Below are 25,058 nucleotides of genomic sequence, written 5' to 3' on the forward strand. Positions count from 1 at the left end.
AAAAGCCGACGAGGAAGAAGTTGGAGTGAAGCGATCTTTATATAGGCGGAGCAAAATACTTAATCGCTCCGTCTATAGCGCATTATGATTGGATGTTTACGCTATCAATACAGGAGACAAACCAATGGGCCACTGGCTGCTCGCTGTCCCTGCGTGATGGTCCTCGGCAAAAAAAACAACAACATTCTGTCGGCCCCTTAAGTGCGTCGGCCCACCGGGAAAATGCCCGGTATGCCCGATTACCAATCCAGCCCTGGTCGCATCGTCACTAAAGTTTATAATTTGCATTTATTTTTAAGTCTAGCTAGTGTTTAAACCATTCAGCACTCGCGTGCTCTCCTAGAGACGGTGAGCTCATATACACTCAAAGCACACACACATAAGGCCGCCTCACATACAGCTCACAAAATCAGGCTTGTGCTGAGCGTAAGCTATTGTGCAACAATTGCCCCATTGTACAAACAAAAATGCACTGCATGATCAAACATTTAGGTGAGATAATTATATATTTTTGAAAAATGTCTAAAGAAAAATGCCTGTATGAATGTCTGTAAAAATCCTGACTGGAGCATCACTATAAATAATTCTACATGATAAAAAGAAGGCTTCAAAAAGATCCGTATCAGTGATCGTATCGGCAAATACTGCTCTTCCTGTGATCGGTGATCAGCTCCAAAAATCCTGATGGGAGCACCCTAAACATATACAGTCATCCTGCATATACTGATCATTCATACATAAAGCATTGTATTTGGTATTTGAGGCAACATGACATTAATCATGTTAGGTTTCTCACTTTAACAATGTGTGTTTTTATTAGAATGAATCTCCTCTCAACATGTATGGATCATATTTTATCTAAAAAATAAATAAAAAATAATCAAACAAAGCCTGTTTTAAGCATATTTCCATCCCATTAACATAGTGTGAACAGTTCTCTTTTACATTACCATAATGGGAAAAAATTATTAAATTATATAGTATTCCATAGCATATAGTATTTTATACTATTCATCAAAATCATATAAAATTACCTTTATGGTAGTACTAAAATTATCAGAAATATGGTAATGCAGATTTTGTTGGAAAATATGCTTGATTCATGATGATAATTTAAACAACGCAAAAAGAAATCTGAAGAGTTAAAAATACTACTATAAGCAAAATCATTTTTCTTTGGATTTGGAGTTTAAATATTCTTTAAATATTAATTCAGATATTCATATAATTAAAATATAGATATTAAAATATTTTGTGTATGATGGGATGAAACTGTTAGTTGGAGAACTGTATTTTTTAAAAAACAAAATTAACCTCATGACCGTAGACTATTTTGTGAAATGTTTTACTGTGTTTGTTTATGAAATTCTGACTGTGGGGAACTGTGCTAAAACAACCTGTTTTTAAAGTTTGCTTTAAAAACTAGTCTAATTTTACATATCCCTTCAATATTCTGCAGGGCTCTCAGAGTAGCATCTCCGAACCCTCTTCCTCCTCCTCCTCCTCAGTACCCCAGAAGGTCCCCACTGTGGCAGCCGCCGCGGAAACAGGCGGCACTTCAGAGCAGGAACGCAAACTGAAGCAATATTTGGAGGATGAGCGTATTGCTCTCTACCTGCAGAACGAGGAGTTCATGAAGGAGCTGCAAAGGAACCGAGAGTTCCTCATTGCATTGGAAAGAGGTAGGAAGACGCTCACCCACATGCTAAATGGGACAATGAGCAGTTTCTGGCATACTCCACTTCCCCTCCTTTCACAGTTCCACCTACACAAATCCTGAAGAGTCAATTCTTATGCTAATTTACACAACCCGGCTGTGAACGTTGACTGTTTCAGTTTCTCTCCAAGGCCATTAACAGCGTCTATTTCTCACAGCGAGATTTAGTTATGCTCTGTCATGCACATTTTGTGCTTTTACACTTGAACAGTCCTCATTGGATGATCTCATATCCTCATTGAATGCCAAATGTCAAAGACATGGTTTTCCTTCCATAATACCTGCCTTCTGTGTTGTAGATCGATTGAAATACGAGTCAAAGAAATCCAAATCCAGTCATTCATCAGCTAGCATGGAGAACTCCACAGGTAGATATCATTCACCTGAACGGTGTGTGTGCGTGTCTCTGTGCATATGCAAAATTTGCATTTCAAAACCCCCAGTCCTCAATATTTAAGCCCTCCAAAGCCTGACACATGAAATGATAATCAGAAAAATCTAATTTTTAAAATGAAAGTTTATGATGAAATCCTATTAGCTTGTAATGTAAATTAATGAGATCTATGTAACAGTATAGCAGAAAACTTGCATCAGTTGTCATTCTGTATCTCCTAATAATGTAGTAAAATAATATTTACATGCTTAGTTTAATGATCAAAGATCTCTAGTTTTTATTGAGGGGAGCAATACACGTGCTGCAATAAAACACAATGATGATTGAGAGATGTACAAATAAATGTTCCTCAAAAGCCTATTTTATCATATTTGATCCTCATATTTTAACATGATTAAAAAAATCTATGGATAATCAAACCTAAGTTGCTTCAGTGTTTTTTTTTAAATATTACTAACAAAATAAAAGTTATTCTTATGTTTACTTTATAAAAATCAGTAAAGATTTCACAGCAAAAAGACATGCATACCAGGACCTGAAGGGGAACTTCAGGGTCTTTCAATTGCTAAAAAAAACTGTTATATCAATCAGTTGACAAAAGGCATGTAGTAGATTGTGTACAACCTGTTTAAAATGTATAAAATTAACATGCGACCCATTTTGCAACATTTGTGCTATAGACATCAAGATGCTTTTCTTTTTTACCTGGAAACACAGGTGACCACTATGCTTCCGGATCGGTAGAGGCCTGTACAGCAGTCTCAGATGACGCTCTGTTTAGAGACAAGCTAAAGCACATGGGGAAATGTAAGGGACTTGTCTAAAACACCCCAGTTCACTGGAAGATAATTGTGTATTCAGGATTTTACAGGACATTAAGATTTTTGGTGCAATCTCATCTACAGCAACCAGGAAAAAGCTGTTTGAAATTGCCAGAGGGTTCTCAGAGAAGACAAAGCGGAGGAAGTCTAAAAGAAGAACGTTGCTACGGCATCATTCATATCCTTCAAAATGTGCCAGAACCATGTTAGCTGAATTCAATACAGCATGAGCTTACAAAATAAAATACTATGAGAAATCTGAATATTTTTAGAGCAAGCATGAAATAGAAATTAAGACACAGATGGGGAAGCTAAAGGAATGTGAAATATTTATAGATATAGCGTTAGTTGTGATGCTGTTTTTTTATTGTTAAACTCAGTGGCTCCCCTGTTTTGTGTTCAGAAGGATGTGAATTCCCCAGCAAATGTTATTTATGGTTCTTGGCACAGTAACTTCGGTTCAGTTCAGTTGAGTAAATTTAGTGTCGACTGTTTACTTTGACTGCACTTACAGCCAACTCCACTGCCAACCTCCTAGATGATGTGGAAGGAAACCCATGTGGTAAGACTTTCTCTCCAATGTTCCAAGCCATTTTTTCTTTACATTTCTGGGTAATTGAAAGTATATTTGCTTGGGTAGTTTTCATTGCTGAGATTGCTGAAATATTAATATTTTCAGCAGTCTCCGCAATAAACTCTACAAAGTTAGAGTGGGCTGTCAAATTGATTCATCGCAACCAAAATAAAAGTTTGTTTACATAATAAATAAATACATATGTATATGTGTGTGTGTGTACTGTATATATTTATATGTATATATAAATACACTCATACATGCATATATTTAATAAATATATACATTTATTTATATATATATATATATATATATATTAATTTAAATTACAAAAATACTGGCTCCAGATATCTATGTATGTATGTTTTTTGTATGTTGTATGGGGGGTGGTATTATAATATTTATAATAATTTATAATAATATTATAATATTTATTTAGCAGCCTTTAATAATTGAAAAAGTCCATATTATGAATTCAGTTAATTGTCCAGCACTACTTTGGAGTAAATACCTGCTTAATTTTGGAAGTCGGTGTGTCTTTCTAGATGAAGAAAGTCAGCTTAGACGATTGGCTCCTTTGTGATTGGTTTTCGGTCATTTGTATTAAACTATACATATGCTGATGCTGTTTTTTTTTCTAATTGTTTAAGCAACTTTATTAATTATATATGGTTTATAAACATTATTTTAAACATTTTTATGCACTTTTTTTCAAAGATAGTTATTTTATTACGCTTTGAAGAAACGTGCATAATATTTTGCTCGACTCATGCAGTGATTGAACCACTTTCCTATTGTATCCTTTTGTATTTTCTAAACCCACTAGAGAGGCTTTTATAATCAATAATACTGATTGATCTCATTCATATTCGTGTTCTCATTTAATCTCACTTAACTTCTATATTGGTGAACAAACACTAAAACAAATGTAATTTTTTATGTTTTCATTTGCTCCAATAGCAAAGGAAAATCCCCATTATATCTAGAAGTAACAAACCTCTTGCTAATTTCGTTCCAGATCCCTCTGTGCTCTTGGGAAATTAGGGTTTCCATGGTGACCTCAGAATGACCCATGGCTGATAGCTCCTTATCTCAGTGGCTCTGGTATTTAGCTCAGTGCCAGGCAATCGCAGACTCCAGAGGAACAGCCCACCCCAGACCAGCCGAGGCAGGACTGTACGATCATTTTGTAGCAGCCTTTTGCGAGCCTGAGATTATTGTTACCTACATTTGATTACTATTATAATTATTGTATTGTAACTGTTTGTTAATATTTGGTTTCATATGTAAAACTCAACAGGTATAGTACTGATTTCCAGCCATGTATTTTTTCTTTTTATCCATAATCATTTGGAAAGAAATTCCCTTTATGTTTGTTTAAAATATATATAATTTACCTGAGGAATTTTATTTCCCCACTTATATTTGATATGACTTGACACCATTTGAAAAGAGGCAAATGATTTGTTTATTACTGTCCACAATCAATGGTCAGTCATTTCAGCACATTAGTATATAACTCATTTCTTATTTTTAATGGACTTTCAGAGTCTAATCTGCACATTAAACATCAAAGGCATTTCCTCTAAGAATGTACTCAGAAACCTTTCTTTATCGTTGCTATTAAGAAATCATTATTCAGGTGTCCATTTAGTCTGGTGTGATTTTTAGAGTGCTGAATAGTCCAGTTCCATACTACTTTTTCATACAGTTAAATCAAAACCAATAGTTCATTCAGATGAGATGCCCTCCTTTAAGAGTAAGGCAATGCACACTTTCTATGTAATACATCCTCCATGCCAAAATTTGATTTCAGTCATTTTTACACAAAAAAGAAAGGCAAATCAAGTTTGCCTGCTTCTCATGTTTGCACTGCCATATCAGTTTTATAAAATATTGAAATACTTTTTTAAAACTGTTTCTTGGTGAAAAGTGATTAGATTGATTGAGTCAGTATAGTTGTCATCTAGACGTGTTTTTTTTTTTTTTTCAATCTTCGCAACAAACAGAACTGACATAGAACAGTTTGAATCATACTGTCCTTGAACCAACCAAAACGCTGCTGTGTGCTTTGCTTTTTTTGCAAATCACACTGAATGATTTACCCTAACTCTGTGCTTCCAAGTAGGTCACGTGACTGTGTCATAAGGTCAGAGATCTAATTGTGATCCACCAATAAGAATGTGCCATTATGTTTCTTTTAGGGTTGTGCATCCCAGTATTGATTCAGTGTGAAGTAGCCAATTGGAGGACACTGTGTGACATTGATGTTTGTTTGTATGCATTTTATGTACATCAAATTGTCCAACAGTTAAATCTGTCAGTTTGAAACCGTCTAGCACGGTATTATATGTCTAGGCTTTTTGGATTCCACCATGTTACTGATACACTTCAAGCTCCTGAAATCTACCGATATGACTATAGGAGCTTGCTAGTTTTATTTAAAGGGCATTATGTATATGAAGTCATGTTTATGTCACATCAATATGTGATTGATTTTTGCCATTATTACAAATTATATAGGTATTAATAAGCATCATTAATGTATACCACCTAATCACGTTCTGTGAAGTGTAATCGCCATTATGAAATATGTGCTGATGCGTGCATATTTGCATGATTTCTTTAGTTTTTTCCAGATCTTTATTGATGGCACAAAAAAAACAAGTCTGTAATCTGTTTTGAAAATATGAATTGAAAGAACAAAGGTTTTGTAAGGGCAAAACCTTGTTGAGAGAAATAACGCATACAGCACAGGGCCCATGTTTCCAGCTTGTACCGTTGTCGTCTGTGATTCACGGGCATGACTGTGTGAGATTTTCCCTTCCGTCCTGCTTGTTAACATATTTTATCCTCTCAGGGAACTTGCTTTGATTTCACTTTCTGCTAAAAGCACAACTCAAACTGAAAATTTGTTAGCGCAGAGGCTTCTTTAATAGGCAAGGTAGCACCATCTGTTTACCCGTCGTGAGGTTGATATGAAAGAATTCAAGGGCTGTGTGGCTGATCTCCTTCAGTATGTAGCCAAGTTCCTTTTCTTGATCACATGTGCTTGTGTGATCAAGATACCTTTTTCCATCTTTGGTTTTTGTATGGGACAGATAGGGCTGAAATCACTGGCAGATGGGTTCAGAGAGTGTTGTGTATGAGCCACAAGAGTTTGAGCGCCTCTTAACAATTAGTGGAATGTACTATTTATACTGAATTAGAAGGGAGTAAATTGTCAATTTTTTTTATATGAAATATTTAGCCATTATTTCTGTCCCCTTACTTTCTTCTGAAGAATGATTCTCAAACAAATTAAACTGACTCTTTGTCTACTTGTCCAAAATCAATGTTATTGTTCCACATCGCTATTTCAAGTTCTGGACTTTTCTTACAATGCAGACGTTTATTAGCTATTGGAATAAATAATAAAATTGTTGTACTCTGTCTAACCATGTCCTAACCATAGATAGCTTATAAGCATCTAAGATATCTAAGCACCAAATCTGCATATTAGAATTTTTTCTAAAGGATCTTTGCTGCTGAAAATTCAGCTTTGCCATCAAAGGAATAAACTATTTTAAAATATATTAAAACAGTTATTTTGAAATGTAATAATATATTATTTTTTTAACTTAATTTTTGATCAAATGAGTATGCATATATATGTGTGTGTGTGTGCGCGTGTGTGTATATATATATGTATACGCGCACGCACACACAGGTCAAATGCCATTTTGTGGTTTCATGGCATTAAAAAGGGTTTGAAAACCACTGTTCTATATAAATGCAACCAGTAGATGGCAGCACATGTCTTTATAATGGGTGTGTTTTTCCTCGATGCATTTTTGTTTTTGTTTTTTACGTTTGTCTATTAAATGATTTACCATATTTGGTTCATTACACAGTTGATTGACCTTCCCTTGATCAACTCTCTGTGAACTGGTATTCCTGGAATTACTAGGAAACCGGGCACAAAGCCCTATTCAACGACTCCATGGTCACATCACTTATCAGCCAAAGACAAAATAAAAGCGTCAAGTGAGCCACTGTGGCAAAAAAAAATAAACTCTCCTGTATCTAACACACTTATCTTTATGACACACTAAGTTGACCTTGAGGTGTTTTCCTCCTTAACACAAAATGATCTGGTAATAAATAAACATGCATTTCTCTTGACCCAGAAACATTATTCCAGAACTCTTTTTCAATCAACATTTTGCATTAGAGATAAACTTTTTAGTAGAAAAAAAATCAAATAGCTGAAACCACATATAAAGAACAAGGAGAACAGACAGACAGAACTGTAGTTTATCTGAACTGTGCTAACAGAATGTTCTGGCACGTGTTATATTGTTGATATAAATGAAACCATAACATCCATTAGCAGAAGAAAAAATATTTGAACATACTACGCATTGTATAAATGCATTAAGGCACTCAAGGCTGTGCTGTTTGTGAATACAGTCTATCTAATATGTGTCATGCCACCCTTTTAACTATATTCACAACACAGCATGGCCTTAAGAGCCTTATTGCATAACCAGAAACTTTAGAAACAATCTTAACCTCCTCCCACAACTATAAATTTAGCATACAAATTTTCTAACTATATTTCACCACCTCTAAGTCAATATTTCACGTCACTTCACAATGACAATGAATTGCACTGTGATGGTCATGTCAGTATGAATTAACAATTTTGCATTTTTATAATATAATAAGATAATATACATGTATAAATGTATTATAATAAAAGCAGTCCTATTTATGTGCAACCAATAAAATGAACATAGATATGTTCTCATAACGTATATTCTGAATAACAATACAATTATTAAAATAACCCTGAATACATCTACATTTTCATCGTAACTTTACAGAGAATCTTCAACAGGAGTTTGTGAACTACAAATCGTTGATATTTAACCCTGCAACAAAACTTTCTATGTTCTCTAAATGCTTCAGTGGGATTTATCACGACATGAACCATTAACAGGAACAACAGACCAAAAATAAAACTAAATAAATTTTACATTAAATTCCTGACACCTTTCAAGCAATTCCATCACCGAATTGGAGATTTTGTTGCTCCTTCAGAGATAAACAATTGAATTGCAGCACTGGATTAATTTAGCGCTTCATCGTTACACTCCTTTAAAGCACGTATACCACGAATCCATACCATTCATATTCTCGAGAGAACAGCCAATCAGAGGTCACGCGTAAACGGATTTCCGCGAATCAGAAATCGGTGATCCTCCGTCGCCCCGGCAACCGTTATGACGTCGCTAGAGTATCCCGCCCACCAGTGTGTGCGTTCGAATCGTTAGGAGGCACGCGGCCATTACGATACACTATATTCAAGCCGAGCGCCACGCGATTTAAGGAACTAGACTATTACTGGCTCACGTTCTTTCTTTAAATATCAGTTTTATGAAACTCAATTTGAACTTTAAATATAATATTTTTGGCTAACAGTCGTGTTTGTAAATATAGTCAGGCGTTGCGTCGACGTGAGACGCTCCGCATTCCCAGGCATTTGACTCGCCGGAGACACGCGCAGACATACAGCCTTTTCCGTTTGTTCAGCGCATTCATTTGAACGCCTGTATTTCGTTAACCAAGAAGATTCAGATTTAAGAGACTCACTTCGATTTAGATGGCAAGCTTCCCAGATTTTGTCAACGAAAATGAAATAGGTGAGTTTCTGTTTTCCATGGGGGCAGGGTCTTATTGTTTACCGTTAGTTCCTTTTTTAACGTGTGTGTTATCCTATATAATGAGTGTTTACATTTGTGCAGCTATGAATTTAAGCGACTTAAAGTTACTCATAATTCCAGTGTTTGTGTGGTGTCTCCATATCAGCCATATTAGGACACAATTGTCGCTAAGACGCAGATTGAACTCAAACAAATGCGTACGCCGCTTTTGACCGTTAAAATATTGCGAGTTATTTGAATATTTCATAGTTATTGTTAGTGCTTTAATTATCACACCCAGAGCGCTTCCACACACCTCCCCAACCGTCAGCAGCTGTTTCTCCAGACCCCTGTGAATGACTCACCACACCAGTGATTCACCATGTCAGCTACACGTTTCGCATTTATGCTTTGTGTTAATTTATATAAACTTTACAATTTCTGAAAAAAAAAAAAAGCTGTATGTGATTTGTGTTGGCTTTAAAATTTTAATATCCAGGACGTGTTCATATAGTGATTAGTATCTATTCAGTTATGAGATATTGCCTGCTACTAGTCTGTATCCTCTTAGCGACAAGTATCTATTCCATTGTTTCTGGTAACCAATTACTTTTTTTTTTGTCACTGAATGCTACATACATTGACTTTTTACTATGAAGTATTATACATTCCAATTGTTACATATTCACTTTTGAAATCAATACCAATAACGTTACTATTTGCCAAAAAAGTGCTAGAAACACAAAAATAGATGATCCACAACATAAAAAAATGTATTTGTCTAAAAATGTACAATTAAAAACAAATTAATTTAAAAGATGGTTCACCAAAAGATGGTTTTGCATTGACTTTCTTTCCTCAGTGGAACATAAAAGAAGATATTTTGAGAAATGTCTGAGGATTTTTGTCCATACAATAGTAGTCAATGGTAACCAAAACTGTTTGGTTACCAACATTCTTTAAAATATAAATTGTGTTCAGCAAGGAAAAAAAGTCTTGCAGGTTTGGTACAACATGATGGCGAATAAAACGATCATCATTTTTAGGTGAACTATCCATTTAATTTGTTTACTTTTTTTTTTTTTTTTATCTAACAGGTTTTTAATTTGTGAAAGTAGGTAGACATACAGTTACAGCAATTTAACTTAATGATGGCTATAAAGTCATACATGCACGTTTGCTGTTAAACAGTAACAAAAATTGGTCTGCCAACTAGTTTGGGTTTTCTAAAAATTAAGGCTTAAACATGTGCTTTCTGTTGCAACAGGTAAAGCTAAGTTCATCGGGGAACTCATACCTCCTGTTGCTATTTGTTTACTTTTTTTTTTTTTTTATCTAACAGGTTTTTAATTTGTGAAAGTAGGTAGACATACAGTTACAGCAATTTAACTTAATGATGGCTATAAAGTCATACATGCACGTTTGCTGTTAAACAGTAACAAAAATTGGTCTGCCAACTAGTTTGGGTTTTCTAAAAATTAAGGCTTAAACATGTGCTTTCTGTTGCAACAGGTAAAGCTAAGTTCATCGGGGAACTCATACCTCCTGTTGCTCCCTTTGACCAGAAGTCTGGAAGGGAGACTTGGACTGTAGCTTTTGCACCTGATGGTTCTTACTTCGCTTGGTCTCAAGGGCATCGAATTGTGAGACTTGTACCATGGAAAAAATGCTTAGCCAGCTTGTGAGTATACACACTGATGTCTTTGTTTCTCACTATGGTGAATTGTTACAATACAGCTTGTGTGTTGATCGACTGACAAAGGCAGTCTGCGCGTGTGCTGGTTGTCTGGTTTGGCCCTCTGGGCTTTCACATGGTGGCTACGCCACAGTGGTGCCCAGTGTTTGGGCTTGTTTAGCAATCAGTGGCGTTGCATAGACCACCAGTTATCATCTCACCTTACCCTGTGTGGATAGAGACACCGCCATTGAGCACGCAGCCCTGCCAACCAGCTATTGTCCAGTACTGAATGCAAAGTCCTCATTATGAGGTTCACGTCATTGCCCTTTGGCTGCATGCCTCCAACTGAGCGACTTTTTGGGCTGTTTGTTTACTCTCCTGTTTGCTCGTGTTAAGGGGAGACACTGCAGGCAAAAAACACTGTTTTTTCATGCACCTGTCAAATTTGAGATTTTGGCCTTTTTGGTTTTTCATAGTGTTTTTTCAGACTAGTGCAGGGGTAGGCAAGTTCGGTCCTAGAGAGCCGCAGTCCTGCAGAGTTCAGCTCCAACCCTAATCAGACACACCTGAACAAGCTAATCAATGTCTTCAGGATTACTAAGGCTATAGGCAGGTGAGTTGTTTTTTCAGGGTTGGAGCTGAACTCTGCAGGACTGCGATTTTAGAAAACTTGTAATACAAAAAATGTTTGCAATTATCAATGTAATCAATCAGCTGGGTAAGTAAGGCGATAACTATTAGTTATTTTTTTTACCCTATTCACCTGCAGTGTCTCGCCTTAGGTCTTGTACTTTTCTGCAAGAGTGGGGGACAAATTGATCAACCCAACAACTTCTTCGGCAGTCATTATATTAAATGTGTTTCTGGGTTCTTGTAAAAAGTAATTATCTTGTGATCTTGGTGCGTGCTCAAGCTAGTATTCTTTGTAAAAAAAAATACCAGACATAGCATTGCAACATGAACCATGCAGACAACTTTAAAACAAGTAAAACTTTAACAGAAGTTACGATAGTTGGAACAAACAGTTTCTCCATATGTCCATAAAAGAGCCATGGTATTGTAAAACTATTTTAAGTCATTCTACGTTGAAGTGTAGTAACTTTATTAGTAGGTGTACACAGAAAGGACATCATTTGGCAGTTAAATTTATTTATAGATTCGGAATAGTTATTATTGAACTAAAATAATTCTGAAATAATTGGGGAAAATACATTTGCATTACCTTGACCAGAGTTGTTCTAGTTAACTAAAAACATTAAAACAATGTTGAGTTGATGTCATAAAATGACAAATTAAAATGAAATATATTGAAACGAATAACTATATATACATTAAAAAAAACAACTAATAATAGTGACAAAACACAGCAACATTTCTAAAACTTTAAAGTTTACTAAAAAATAAAAAAAATAGTGATAGTATTTCAGTGGCATTAAAATCAAAGGCACATTTTTGTAGGTTATTTTAGTCTTTATTATTATTTATTTTTTTATTATTATTAATTTGGCTTTAGAATGTACTTTATGACAGAATCTTCATTTTTGGGTGAACTATTCTTTTAATGCTAAAACAAAAGGAAGTCACTGTGCCATTAAAAGCTTCAGCTGACACATGCCAGGCTGTTTCAGTTCTGCAGTGCCTGCTCTGTATTCACACAATAACCTCTTGTAATGATTCCAGAACCTTATTTGATGAGTTTCATGCACTGGCCAAGTGACGTTAAATGGGTCAAAGTTGATGCAACACTTCTGCAATCTCTAAGGCTTGGAATTTACTTAGTGTTCAAATATTCCTAAGAGTTCAAATGTGCAGCTTGTTTCAACAGACATGCTAGATAATGTATTTAAAAAGTAAAATTCCTCTTGCTGTTTATAAACTTTAAGAGAATTTGTTATCTGTTTTGCATCAAGCAGAGACATGATTCTCATACCAACACAACACAATGACTTTTTCCTCTTTCCCTTCCTCTTGCCATAGTTCTGTAAGAAAGGAAGATCGGTCGAGCGGTGCAGGTCCTCGACGACTCTCCCGGCAGAACAGTGAAGGCAGTCTGCTGCCAGGTGAGCCCAGAGAGCACACCATCGACTGTGGTGACATTGTTTGGGGCCTGGCATTCGGCTCTTCTGTTCCCGAAAAGCAGAGTCGCTGCGTTAATATCGAATGGCATCGGTTCAAGTTCGGCCAGGACCAGCTGCTACTGGCCACGGGCCTCAACAACGGCCGCATCAAAATCTGGGATGTCTATACAGGTGAGGGTCCTCTCACTGAATCAAGCATCACAGACTAATCTAGTATCTTAGTTAATATGTTTATCATTAAGTATATTGTATTTATTTATTTATTTTATGTTTCTGCGCTAGAGTAAATGTTTTAAAAACCACAGTCCACCCATGCCATCCTCTCTCAACACTTCTGCATGCCAGCTTCCTGTTTTTCTGTTTCCCAACAGATGCGTGTGCGCTCACATGTAAGAGAGAGGGGAGGTGGTGATTATGTAAGATGTTGACACGATCTTTTAAGCCCTACCTTTTTGTAATTTTGACCATTTTCTATCACTTAATCATACTTCCCTCATAATTTCCAGATGCATGTCTTGTATACACCTACTGATTTTTAGCATTTTTATGCAGTCATCAGTCAGTGTTTAATTATTTTTATTGCATATTTATTCAAAGTTATAGGTACACTCTCCCTTACACAATAGATCTCACCACTTTATGAATCTTTTTTAACGCTTCGCCATTGGTTTCTTGGCCACTTAGGTTCTGCTTTTGTGCCTCTGTTGGAAGTTTCACATTTTAATGGTCATAAATTGTGTGTTAATCTGCTATCAGAAAATGAATTGCTGTGTTGGTGTTTTTGTGAAACGGAGACGTGGTTGTTGACTGCAGAAAAATCAGCAAGTCTTTGGAGTTATATAATTAATTTTTGCTCGGCTGTAAAATGTTAATAGGTGGGCAAGTCCTGTACAGACACTGCCATTGGTTGTTCTGAGGGTTTAGAGATGTTTTCTTCAGTGGATGACTCCACCTCCCTTCTAACTGAAACTGCAATGCCATAAATTTACCCAGCAGACTTGCTCTTTTGAGGGTGCGAGACTTCGCCTCCAGCTGCCTTTATTTTTCTCCCTTCAGAAAGCATTCTGGAAATCTGATAACAATGTATTGTACAGTATCTCTACAGGATCTGTGCCGTACGCCCATCATTCTATATGCTAAGCGAATGTATGTTTTCATGCTTGACAGGTTGCAAATAGGCCCTTTTACTAATCCCTAATCATATTTTAAAAACACATGTTAAAGATTTTTGTATCACTGTAGATGCAACTAATTATAGGGATTTAATGCGGATTAGCCTGGCAGGTGTCAGTGATTGTGCTTCCACGTGCCTCTAGGCAATTCAGCACCATTCATAAAGAAAGGTGTATAACTGCTCTATTTTCTGAAACGCCTTGGGGAAGTCCCTTTTCGACATCTGCTTAAGTGTAAAAGCCTCAAACATAATCTTTCTCTCTTTGATTCCTAAGAAGTCAAGTAAAGTTTCTAAAGTAAATTATGTGTGAAAGGCAGCTGCCAAGATGCAGTAACAAGATGTTGATACTAATGCAACGTTGACACGGTTTGAATCGATTAACGTGGACTTTGTGCTGTAAACAGTGGTTGATCTGGAATGATTTGGCTGAGGCCTTTTTTTTTTTTTTACCTTTATCCTCAATTTTGTTTTGTTGTATACAGGAAAACTTTTGCTGAACCTGATGGACCACACAGACATTGTGCGAGACCTAACATTTGCCCCAGATGGGAGTTTAGTGCTGGTTTCTGCTTCAAGAGACAAGACTCTACGCGTATGGGACCTAAAAGATGATGGTGAGGACCAAATGTTGATTTTGTATTTGGTGCCACTACTATTTTTCTTTTTTTCTTTTGAAGCTTTACATACAAGTATTAAAGGGGTCATATGATGCTGCTAAAAAGAACATTATTTTGTGTGTTTGGTGACATTTAATGAAATGTGTTTATGCGGTTTAAGTTTCAAACACATTATTTTCCACATACTGTACATTATTGTTTCTCCTCTATGCCCCGCCTTTCTGAAACGCGTCGATTTTTACAAAGCTCATCGGTCTGAAAAAGCGAGGTGTGCTGTGATTGGCCAGCTATCCAGTGCGTTGTGATTGGCCGAATACCTCAAGCGTGTGACGGAAATGTTACGCTCCTTACCATATTGTGATGCTTGCGGCAAACACATGTACTTATTATAAGTGTACCGTAGTGATTCGGAATAAGACAAAAACGCAGTTTGGAAGATGAATTCATGATGTACTCGCTCATTATATACATTTAGCAAATTTTGAACACAGAAAAAGTTACATAGTGCTGCTTTAAAGTAGTATTTCAGCGCAGTGCTGCTTTGTTTACAGCGGTAACCATGGAAACGCTGTATCTGGTGTTCCAGAAGCGCCTCCTGCTGTCAGAGAGTGAATATGCATCTCATTCAGAGCATCTGCTGTTTGTTTCGTTCAGGCATGTAGTATAATTTCACAAAGCTAGTCAGAACATTCTGTTTTTTTTATAAAGAATATCTCTTTGGATTTGAGACTTTAGTCTTTGCAACTTTACAGATCTTCTTTATGCACCAAGAGCTTGTAACACTCCAAAGAGAAAGGAAAAATTGAAATCGCATCATATGACCCCTTTAACATGCTAAAGCTAGATAGTGTGTAACCCCAAGCTGAAAAGTCTCTGGAGTAGGCATGGGCCGATTGCCGGTTTTAAGGTATACTGCAATTTGAAAATGTCACTGTTTCAAAACCGCTAATATTTTCCGTTATACCGTTCCTGCGGTGTGCGCCGTTTTTCATGTCTCCTCAAAGACTGAAAGTGTAGGAATCCCTCAGGTTGAGTGCAGTGTAGAGAGTAACATGACCCTCTTCCTCCTGTTGGTGCAAGTGAGCGGTCAGCCACGTGTGAGTAGGATGGCCGAACTTAAGGAGCTTCCTTTGGAACTTACGCGATCGGCAACCGACCGTTTTTTTGTCTTCTTGCAAGCAGCATGTCTCTGTTCTGGACTTGCACACACTGCGTTGCAATGCAATCGTTTTCCAAAATGTAATTTATTTGAAAATTTGAAGTCCAGGCCAGAGACGCTGAAGACGGACGCAAAGAGAAAAATACTGTAGATTATATAACTAAAATTAAATAACTGTAATTACAGATTTAGGTTAAATAAAGATGTCCGTCTTTATTTTTCTTTTTAGGAAACAAATCAAAGAAACAATAAATTCTACTGTTCCTAATATTCTGTATGTTGCTCAAAAACAAAATATATAGTGTTCAGCGGGAAAAATTTTTTTTTTTTTTTTACCCAGTCGTTTAAAAATAACACATTTTAGAGCTGTAACGACAATACCGTGATTCTGTGAAACCGTGATATTTTTGCTTAAGGTTATCATACCGTCAAAATCTCATACCGGCCCATGCCTACTCTGGAGTAGAAGTTTCCTGCACAGAAGCCTGCTTTGTTTTCTGCAGCCCATTTATTTTGATTTTATCTCCATGGAGTTAAGCACAGACACGTGTGTGTAAGCATGCACGTGCACAGGGATACTCAGGGGGGATAGTTGGAAAATAATTGGATGCCAAGCCCAAAAGAATGTTTGCTGATATTTTCTCCTTGTCTTGCAAAATCCAAGGACAAACTTGCTGTTTTAATAGGATCACATGAATCTTATTTATATGCTGAGAACTTGAAGATAAAATGGAGCTTACTGTATTTGCAAAATATATATATATTTTTTTTTACTAATCATGAAGGAATGTTGGCCAGAGTTCAGCTAAATGTTCCCCAGTCTCAAAGTGGACGCCATTGGGACGTGAGAAGGAATTTAGCTACTTGCTAAAGTTTATTTATTTTATTGTTCACTGGGCATCAACATTGCTTTCAAAGGTTAAATATTGTATTGCAATAAACAATGAAATGCAGGAAAATACTTTATTATTGTAAACTGTTTGCATAATGTTTATCTTAAATTGTAACAGAAATTTCCCTTTTATTTTAGAAAATTTAAAAACAACTATAAATGTTAACAGAAAACAAACAAAGTATTATTATACGTTTAAGCAATCTAAATTCTTTGTCTTAATAGGTAACATGGTGAAAGTACTCCGTGGCCATCAAAACTGGGTCTACTGCAGCGCTTTCTCACCTGATTCATCTGTCCTTTGTTCCGTAGGCGCCGGCAAAGCGGTACGTTTTGCAGTTCTTCCTCTTTATTACTTGTTTGGTGTGTTTCTTACTGTTAATAGTTCTGGTATGACCAATCAATGAGTGCTAAATTAATCTTTATATCATCATAATGCTCAGTGCCATAACCTGCTTCTGTAAACCCTGCCTGTAGTTTTGTTTTTTGGTTTGTTTTTGTTCATACAAATGAGTGCCTGGTGCCTGTAGATAGAAATGCAAATGGCTTATGAATTTTCTCCACCCATAAAGCTGTTCTTAATATTACTATTAATAACATCCTAAGAGACTTAATTAATATTACTATTTTTACTGTATTTTTTATCTTGGTGAGGATAAGAGACTTATTTAAAAACATTTTTAAAAATCTTACTGACTTCAAACTTTTTAACAGTAGTGTATTGGATGTATTTGTCCTGCTGGTTGTGTGTGAAAGCCCTTATGGCACAAAGAAGAAAGTATTCCAGTCAGTAAGTCATCCCCGAAACCAGCTCTCGAGTCTTTCCGACTCCTAGCCAACTCTCCTCCCAAGAACAGGCAGCAGGGGTTGAACTGTCCGGTTGTGTGTGTCCATAAGTGTCTTGCTTTCCCTGTCCCAGGTGGTGGCAGAGCTCTGTGTTTGAGTGATTTTGAGGGAAGCGCCGCGCTGACATATAGAGCAGCCGGTGCGGACCACGCGGGCATAATAATAGTATAATAATAATAATACTATTAGAATAATAGTAGCGCTTATTTCTCCTAAAGTAGATAAAATCACACTAGTTTAACTTCCAAAAAAGGCTGTAATGTTTCTTTCATGTGCATATCTGGCTTGGCTTAGCCTTGAATGCTGGCAGTAGTTGTGCACCCTGAAGCCTTTTCATTTCACATTGCCAAGTTAGAGAATATGTTAAATTACCCTTGTATATGCACCGTTGTATTTTCTCCACCAACACCAGAATGTTTAAACGGCAAATAGCTATTGAATATGTACACTTTTCCTCAAGTGCAGTGTCTGTAGCTTATAAGAAATAAACAAGAATGTTTCCTTATTATAAATAAAGACCACGCAGGCAGGCACCTTGTTTTTTTTGGCACTCAAAAATACACTGTTAAGGTGTGGTCACATCAGAGAAATTTAGCAGTCAAAAAAGCTCTGTTATCATTTGTTAATAGTGCAGCAATGAAGCATAGCTCACACTTAAGTCACTTTCATACAAAGTGGCTTTCTGTTCCCGATCTTTCTAAAACCATTTCGAAAATTTGTCGAACTGCAGTAAATGTGACCACACCTTTACACTTTCTTAAATGTAAAAATTGTGCTGGAGCAAATAAAGCACTAGAAAGTCTCATGGTTGATTCTTTAGCACAGTTTGCAGTTGTGACATGTGTGTATTCTGTGTTTGCCAAAGGCGTCAACCTTTTGGCCATCAAATGTTCTCTTCTTTTGCAGTATCTCTGTCTCTTCGTAGGCCTCCACCGGCGCGGTGCAAGCCTATTGTAAACTCACGTGAACTAAAACTGAAAGGGGATACCAGTGGAGTAACATTATGTTACCTTAAGTTACTACTTGTTTGTATTTTTTTTTTATTTACATTATTTTGTAGTAATTCTTGGAATAATGTAATTTTATATATGTAAATGTTATTTCTATGCAGATTTGTATCTTAGATTTTAATTTTAAAAATGTGAGCATTGATGTAATTTAAAGACTTGCAACTGCTAGCTGCTCTGTACAGTTTGACATTGTGCAGTTTTGTGCAATTAAGCCTTGCTGTTTCATTGGCATGTGCTACTTTTTCTGGGTTTGGTTGTAGCGCTTAAGATTTTCCTAAAAAATGACACTGAGCACATTTTGATCTTGCTGTTTAATTTGAATTAATTCTTTGTTGGAATTCTTTGTCTCTGAACTGTGTGGGAAAACACAGTAGGCTATAACGCATGTCTTTTGCATTGCAGGTCTTCCTGTGGGACATGGATAAGTACACTCTGATCCGTAAGCTGGAGGGCCATCATAACGATGTGGTGTCCTGCGAGTTCTCTCCTGATGGGGCCTTGCTGGCCACAGCCTCCTATGACACCCGTGTCATAGTGTGGGACCCTCATACAGCCACCGTTCTGCTTGAGCTGGGGTAAGTGATCCCCCCCCCCTTTCCAGTTAATTTCTCTGTTTCTAGCCTTTTCTGCACAGTGTGCTTTCTCTCAAGTTCATGTTGTTTAACTGATCTCTTATCTTCCCTTCAGGCATCTCTTCCCTCCTCCCTCACCCATATTTGCAGGAGGAGCAAATGATCGATGGGTTCGTTCCGTTGCCTTTTGTCACGACGGTTGGCACATTGCCAGCGTCACTGATGACAGGTAAGATAAAGCAAACACTTGGTTATTTGCTTTTGAAAACTCGATATTGATCGTTTGTGTTGCAGTTAGTAGCCTGCATTAAGCTGCTCTAGAAGGAGTGTGTGATTTGCCGCAGGGCCTCTTTCTGGGAAAGATCACATACCCCTCATATGATGTCCATTAATCACTATGAGGCGCCCAGTTTGCCTTCGCCACGCCTCCTGCCGATTCTGGGTGGAGGCGTCTCTCTCATACTGAGAGAATGAAACCATCTGTGCTCTACAAAATGGCGGACATGGAGAAGTTACGTTACTCTGCATAAGATTTGTTTTGCTTTTATGTACAAATGAAATGACTGTTCTCTCATGCTCACCAAGGCTACTTTTATTTGAGCAAAAATACAGATTTATTCTGAAATATTATTACAATTTAAAATTACTTTTCTATTTTAAATTATTTTGAAATGTAATTTGTTCTTGTGATGGCAAAGCTGAATTTTCATCAGCCATTACTCCAGTCTTTAAGTTGAGTTAAATTTAAAATTCTTAAATGATTTTATATTATTTAATAAATCAATAAATAATTATTTTTGTTTGTTTTTGGTTTTCAGCCAATTGCATCCAGAATTTTCAGTTTCGGCCCAGAATTTTTATTATGGTGCATCCCTAATTCTAACATGCTGATTTGGTGCTCAGGAAACATTTTTATCATCACTGTTAAACTCCGTTGTGCTGCTTAATATTTTTTGGCAAACTGTGATACTTTTTTTATTCTTAGAAATAGTTCAGAAAAACAGCATTTATTTGTAACATTTTACATTCTACAAGATGCAACATTATAAATGCTTTACTGTCACTTTTTTTATCAATTTAATGTGTCCTTTGCGTCTTACTGACCCAAAACTTGGTGTTAAACTTTAATGGTAGTGTCTGAAATCACTAATTGAATTACAGTTGCAAGACACTGCAACACAGTTGTAAATAAAACAATCAGCTTGTATTTTCATTTTTCAGGCTGGTGCGTTTCTGGAGTATCGGTGAGAAGAGTCCTCAAGCCATCGCCCCTCTCACTAACGGCCTCTGTTGTGCCTTTTCTACTGACGGAAGTGTCTTGGCTGCCGGGATGGCAAAGCTGAATTTTCATCAGCCATTACTCCAGTCTTTAGTGTCACATGATCCTTCAGAAATCATTTTAACTAGGGATGCACCGAAATTTCGGCCGCCAAAAATTACGTTTCGGTTTTTGGCCGAAATAGAAAACAACGTGCTGCACTCTATAAATGTACTGCTCATGCTCACCGGAAAAGCAAAGTCCGATCAAATAACGTGCCAACAGGAAATGTATTTGTAGTATGCTTGTTCCTGATTGGAAAAGCACTACTGTGCTGAAACATGGTGTAGTACAGCTGTACTGGGCAACTCTGGTAAAATGACGCTACCCTCTCATGACGCTGTGCTCTGCTCACATGCTCTGATAATAGCTATGTAGGACTATACATTATTTTGATAATTACACAAAAAAAATTTCAGTTCAATCTGATTCTGTTGCATAGAACTGAATAAAAATAATATATATATATATATATATATATATATATATATATATATATTCTTTTTTTTTTTTTATTTTTATTGATTATTATCAGTTATATCGTATTTTTGTGGAAATTATGACTTCTTTGATCTGTTGTGCCTTTTCTACTGACGGAAGTGTCTTGGCTGCCGGGTACGAATCTGTTACTCCATTGTTTGCTGGGTAGTGTTACTACATAAATTATCAAATCTGTATCTTGGCTTCTAACTTTTCTTCTGTTTTGAAACGAAGCCAAAAATAACTTTCATCACACTTTGTTCAAAAGTATCCTGAACGATCTATTATAAAACAAATACACTAAACGGGTTCTGCAGCTTCCTTTGCATATGAAATTTAGATGAGTTGGCTGTCCCACATACAGGGTGTAAACCAACATACTTTTCTGCATGACAGCAGTCTGACAAAGCTGAATTGGCGAGTTGTACTGTACAAACAACCAGACCCTGTTCAAGAGGACATTTGATCATGATATAGTTTAGAATGCGTGTCAGTGGCAAGTTAAATAAACTGAATGGCATCCGTTTTGTCTTCTCACAGGTCTCGTGACGGCAGCGTGCATTTCTGGGCTTCTCCACGCAGAATTGCGAGCCTCCAGCACCTGTGCCGCCTGACCCTGCGGCGAGTCATGCCCACCCAGCAGGTTTATACGCTGCCCATTCCTTTCTCCATGCAAGACTACCTGGCATACAAGACGCTTTAAGTTGGAATGTAAAACACAGCACTCTGTGAAACCAAATGAAATGTGTGGGGTTGTTGTTTTTTTAAGACAAATATTTTTTCTGCTCAAACCAACCCCCTCATGAAGGCGAGGTTGGTTCTTTTTGTATTTATTTATTTTTCAAATTTTTTTTTTTTTAAGTTTAGTTTTCCTAGTTGCAAGTGTATTTCAATACTTTGTTCAGTATATATATATTTTTAAGCCATATCAGGTAGTGGCCTTCAGACAGCCTTAATAGATCAGCGAACCACAGTTTGTCCTTTTGAACCTCCTTTTTTTTTTTTTTTTTTTTTGGACAGCTTGTACAGCACCTTAGAGTTGGTAAATGATGGGTGAAAGTGGTGCTTTCTCTGGCTCAGTTCAAGGTATTCCTGCACTGAGTTTAAAGCGATGTGATGGGGGATTATCTCCTGAATGTTCTGCAGTGTTTTCTTTTTCCGTTCTTGCTGTGAGAGGGATTGAAGGGAAGTGACAATGTGAAAGTGTGTATGTGTGCGTGCATGTGATGGGCGGAATAGAGTTGGGTAGTTCAGGGACACGGGCAGTGCCTCCCCTTTACGTGCCTCTTTAGAGAAAATAAACATCCACCCGCTTATGCTGCTTCAGTAACGGCCTTCATCATCACAAACCTAAAACTACAGTAACACATGGGCTAATTTGTTTCCTCCACAAATTGTATATTTTTTACCTGTACAGAGATTTAAGGCACGTTTTTGTTGAGTGTGTGTATATATATACATATGTTTGTATAAATATATATATGTAGCTTCAATTTTTTTCCATGCTTCTCATTAATAATTTTATAATGCTTGTATTGAAAGTCTGCTCTGTACATGGTATTTTCTCTTGTGCGATGATGATGTTTTGTAGGGGAATGACACAAAAGTTTGCTTCGAGGAGAAACTGCCAGCCAGTTTGATGAGATTTTACCTAACCAGCAGTGAAACTGATGCCACATCCTTGATTTCTCATTCCAAACAAATTGCCACCGACTTCCAATTGCTGTATCTGCTATGAAATATGGCACTTTTACCCAGCCTGACACGTTGCCTAGTCCTAACTATTATCTCGCCACTTAACTCCCAATCAAACCTCAGTCTGTTAACACTTTGACATTCGACAGCCATGTGCGTTTTAACAGAGAGGCATAGTGAGGTTTTGTGGAGGTGATTTCGTTTGGGCATGTCTCATCTACCTCTCATTTTGAGGAACTGGTTTATTGGATATCCTGGAACAAAATGGCATGATTCTGTTTGTTACGCTTGTGACCCTGCCTGTCATTTAAAGCGATTTGAATGGCATCAAGAATGTGAGAATCCGAATGTGGCATATTCATGTGGTCATGCAGTCAAACAGTCTTGGCAATAAAAAGGTGTTGAAAAAGCTGATGCCAAAGATCCCCTTGGGTTCTTATTGATGTGATTGGCACAATCAGTTTTCTCTTACTCTCATTTATGGCTAAAACTTGGAAGACTTTATATGTATGTCAGTTTTTCTGCTTGGGTGTATGAATAATGCTGATGTTCAACAGATTAGGTTTTCTTTAGATTCTTATAAAGTAGATCTAGAAAGGATACATAGATGCACTTCAGTGTTCCAACCAAATCTGTAGCAGTTGCAGTTCTTTAGAATACGGTGGTAGTAGTTTTCAATCATTAATGAATATTATAGAGATGCTTGGAAACTAGTTAATTTGTCCAACAGACCGAATACCTAATGCTGTACTCAACTGGAGCAAGTGAATTTGTCAACAAATGTCCTTTTATGAGAATGTACTTTTTTTTTCTCTCTCTCTCTCCTCCAGTTGGTGGGGTTTTTGTTTTTATGATTGTTGTCGAAATAAAGTATTTTAAATCATTTTGTTGTCTTGAAGCAGATTTTTTTTTTTACATATTTAATATTTATGTAGGCCTATGTATAATTTAATAATTTAATTTAAATGTTAGATCTGTGTATGTTTTTGAAAGAAAATGCACCAAGGCTGTATTTATTTTGATCATAAATACTGTAAAAACAGCAATTTTGTGAAACATTACAATTTAAAATAACTTTTCTTTTTTTAAAATATGTTTAAAATGTTACTTAATCCTGTGATGGCAAAGCTGAATTTTCAGCAGCCATTATTCCAGTCCTTTAGAAATCATTCTAATAATACACTGATTTTGTGCTCCCATTTGGTGAAACATTTCTCATTATTATCAATTTTGAAAACAGTTGCACTACTTAATGTTTTTGTGGAAACTGATAAAATTTTTTCACAGAATTCTTTGATTAATAGAAAGGTCAAAAATACATCATTTACTTTTGTAACAAATGTCTTTCTGTTGCTATTTTAATCAATTTAATACATCTTTACTGGAGATAGAAATGTGACCAATATAAAAACCTTTCATTTTCCAAATAGCAGCAAGGGCTTGGTAACGCTCCAATCAGTGGGGCACTGACCCAGCGGTGACTGTACAAACAAGAATCACTGTGAGATTTCACAGCTGTGCTAACCTTCCCAGACTCCTCATGACAAACAAATCACTCCTCAAGAATCCTTACAGAAAACGGCATTCCAACCTTCAGCCCTATAGCAACTTAAAACTGCTCGAGTAAGATATGTAATTATCACTTTGGTTTCATATTCATTCAAAACAGTTTTTTTCGTAAATAATTTAAGACTATGTTTTTTGAGGTTACATTCCAGAGTGTGGAAACTTACTGAACTGCTTGAGTTTTTTTAGACTCTGTCCAAAAGGCATGAAAGGTCATTATCGGGTTTATTATTGACTAGCAGGGGTAACTATCAGGTTAAATATTAAGACCTACTGCCAATACAACTAAAGCTTCAAATAGACAAAATCATTACTGCAGGAGGTATATACGTGCACGTTTCACACTTAAGCCATTATGGCCTGGAATATGAAGCCAGATCGATTTGAAAACTTCCTTGTGTTTATCAGCTTGTTTTGTATGTCGCAACCTCTCTAGAGTGACTCAACTTCCAGATGTTTCTACAGCCTGAGCATACAGGAGACTAAGACCGGTTTAGCGAGATATATTATATTAAGGTCACAGTGGTCTTTTCAATGGCCTTGAGAAGGAAAAAATTTTGCAAAATTTGTGCTAAAGTTGTCAGAGGTTTACAAGAATACGAAATATATGATTGATGCCACAGAACATTGACTCCATGCAATTTAAAATAAAGCAGTCCAACGAAAGCACAGTGTGGACAGATACAGTCAATTCTATATCCTGCAATCTAAAGAAAGGTCAGCTGCACTGGTCTGGATTGCTATTTATAACCTTCAAGTGTAAAATGAGCAGATGGATTC

General features: G+C 36.6%; 2 protein-coding genes across 2 annotated transcripts in view; both read left to right on the forward strand.

Annotated features, from left to right (window-relative positions):
* The window catches only part of LOC107757269 (CUE domain-containing protein 1-like), a 28,914-nt gene extending 24,825 nt beyond the window's left edge, over positions 1 to 4,089 (forward strand). The window contains exons 5-10 of the mRNA XM_016574702.1: positions 1,460 to 1,682; positions 2,017 to 2,085; positions 2,829 to 2,918; positions 3,017 to 3,110; positions 3,445 to 3,494; positions 4,052 to 4,089. Of these exons, the coding sequence (XP_016430188.1) occupies positions 1,460 to 1,682; positions 2,017 to 2,085; positions 2,829 to 2,918; positions 3,017 to 3,110; positions 3,445 to 3,494; positions 4,052 to 4,089 (564 nt within the window). The remainder of the gene's footprint in view (positions 1 to 1,459; positions 1,683 to 2,016; positions 2,086 to 2,828; positions 2,919 to 3,016; positions 3,111 to 3,444; positions 3,495 to 4,051) is intronic.
* Positions 4,090 to 8,811: 4,722 nt separating this feature from the next.
* Positions 8,812 to 23,206, forward strand: LOC107756317 (WD repeat and SOCS box-containing protein 1-like). The gene is made up of 9 exons (XM_016573370.1): positions 8,812 to 9,193; positions 10,706 to 10,874; positions 12,849 to 13,120; positions 14,606 to 14,737; positions 17,017 to 17,117; positions 19,050 to 19,222; positions 19,335 to 19,448; positions 20,441 to 20,548; positions 21,558 to 23,206. Exons 1-9 carry the CDS (start codon positions 9,154 to 9,156, stop codon positions 21,718 to 21,720), a joined length of 1,272 nt encoding a protein of 423 aa, XP_016428856.1. The 5' UTR covers positions 8,812 to 9,153; the 3' UTR covers positions 21,721 to 23,206.
* Positions 23,207 to 25,058: the final 1,852 nt, after the last annotated feature.

This window comes from Sinocyclocheilus rhinocerous, unplaced genomic scaffold (assembly GCF_001515625.1).
Source record: "Sinocyclocheilus rhinocerous isolate Xijiao unplaced genomic scaffold, SAMN03320098_v1.1 scaffold1152, whole genome shotgun sequence".
NCBI lineage: Eukaryota > Metazoa > Chordata > Actinopteri > Cypriniformes > Cyprinidae > Sinocyclocheilus > Sinocyclocheilus rhinocerous.

Coding starts and splice junctions, on each gene's coding strand:
- LOC107756317 (XM_016573370.1), top strand. CDS start 9,154: ATGGCAAGCTTCCCAGATTTTGTCAACGAAAATGAAATAG. Junction 10,875..12,848: donor AAAAAATGCTTAGCCAGCTT/GTGAGTATACAC, acceptor CTCTTGCCATAG/TTCTGTAAGAAAGGAAGATC. Junction 19,449..20,440: donor GCCAGCGTCACTGATGACAG/GTAAGATAAAGC, acceptor TTCATTTTTCAG/GCTGGTGCGTTTCTGGAGTA.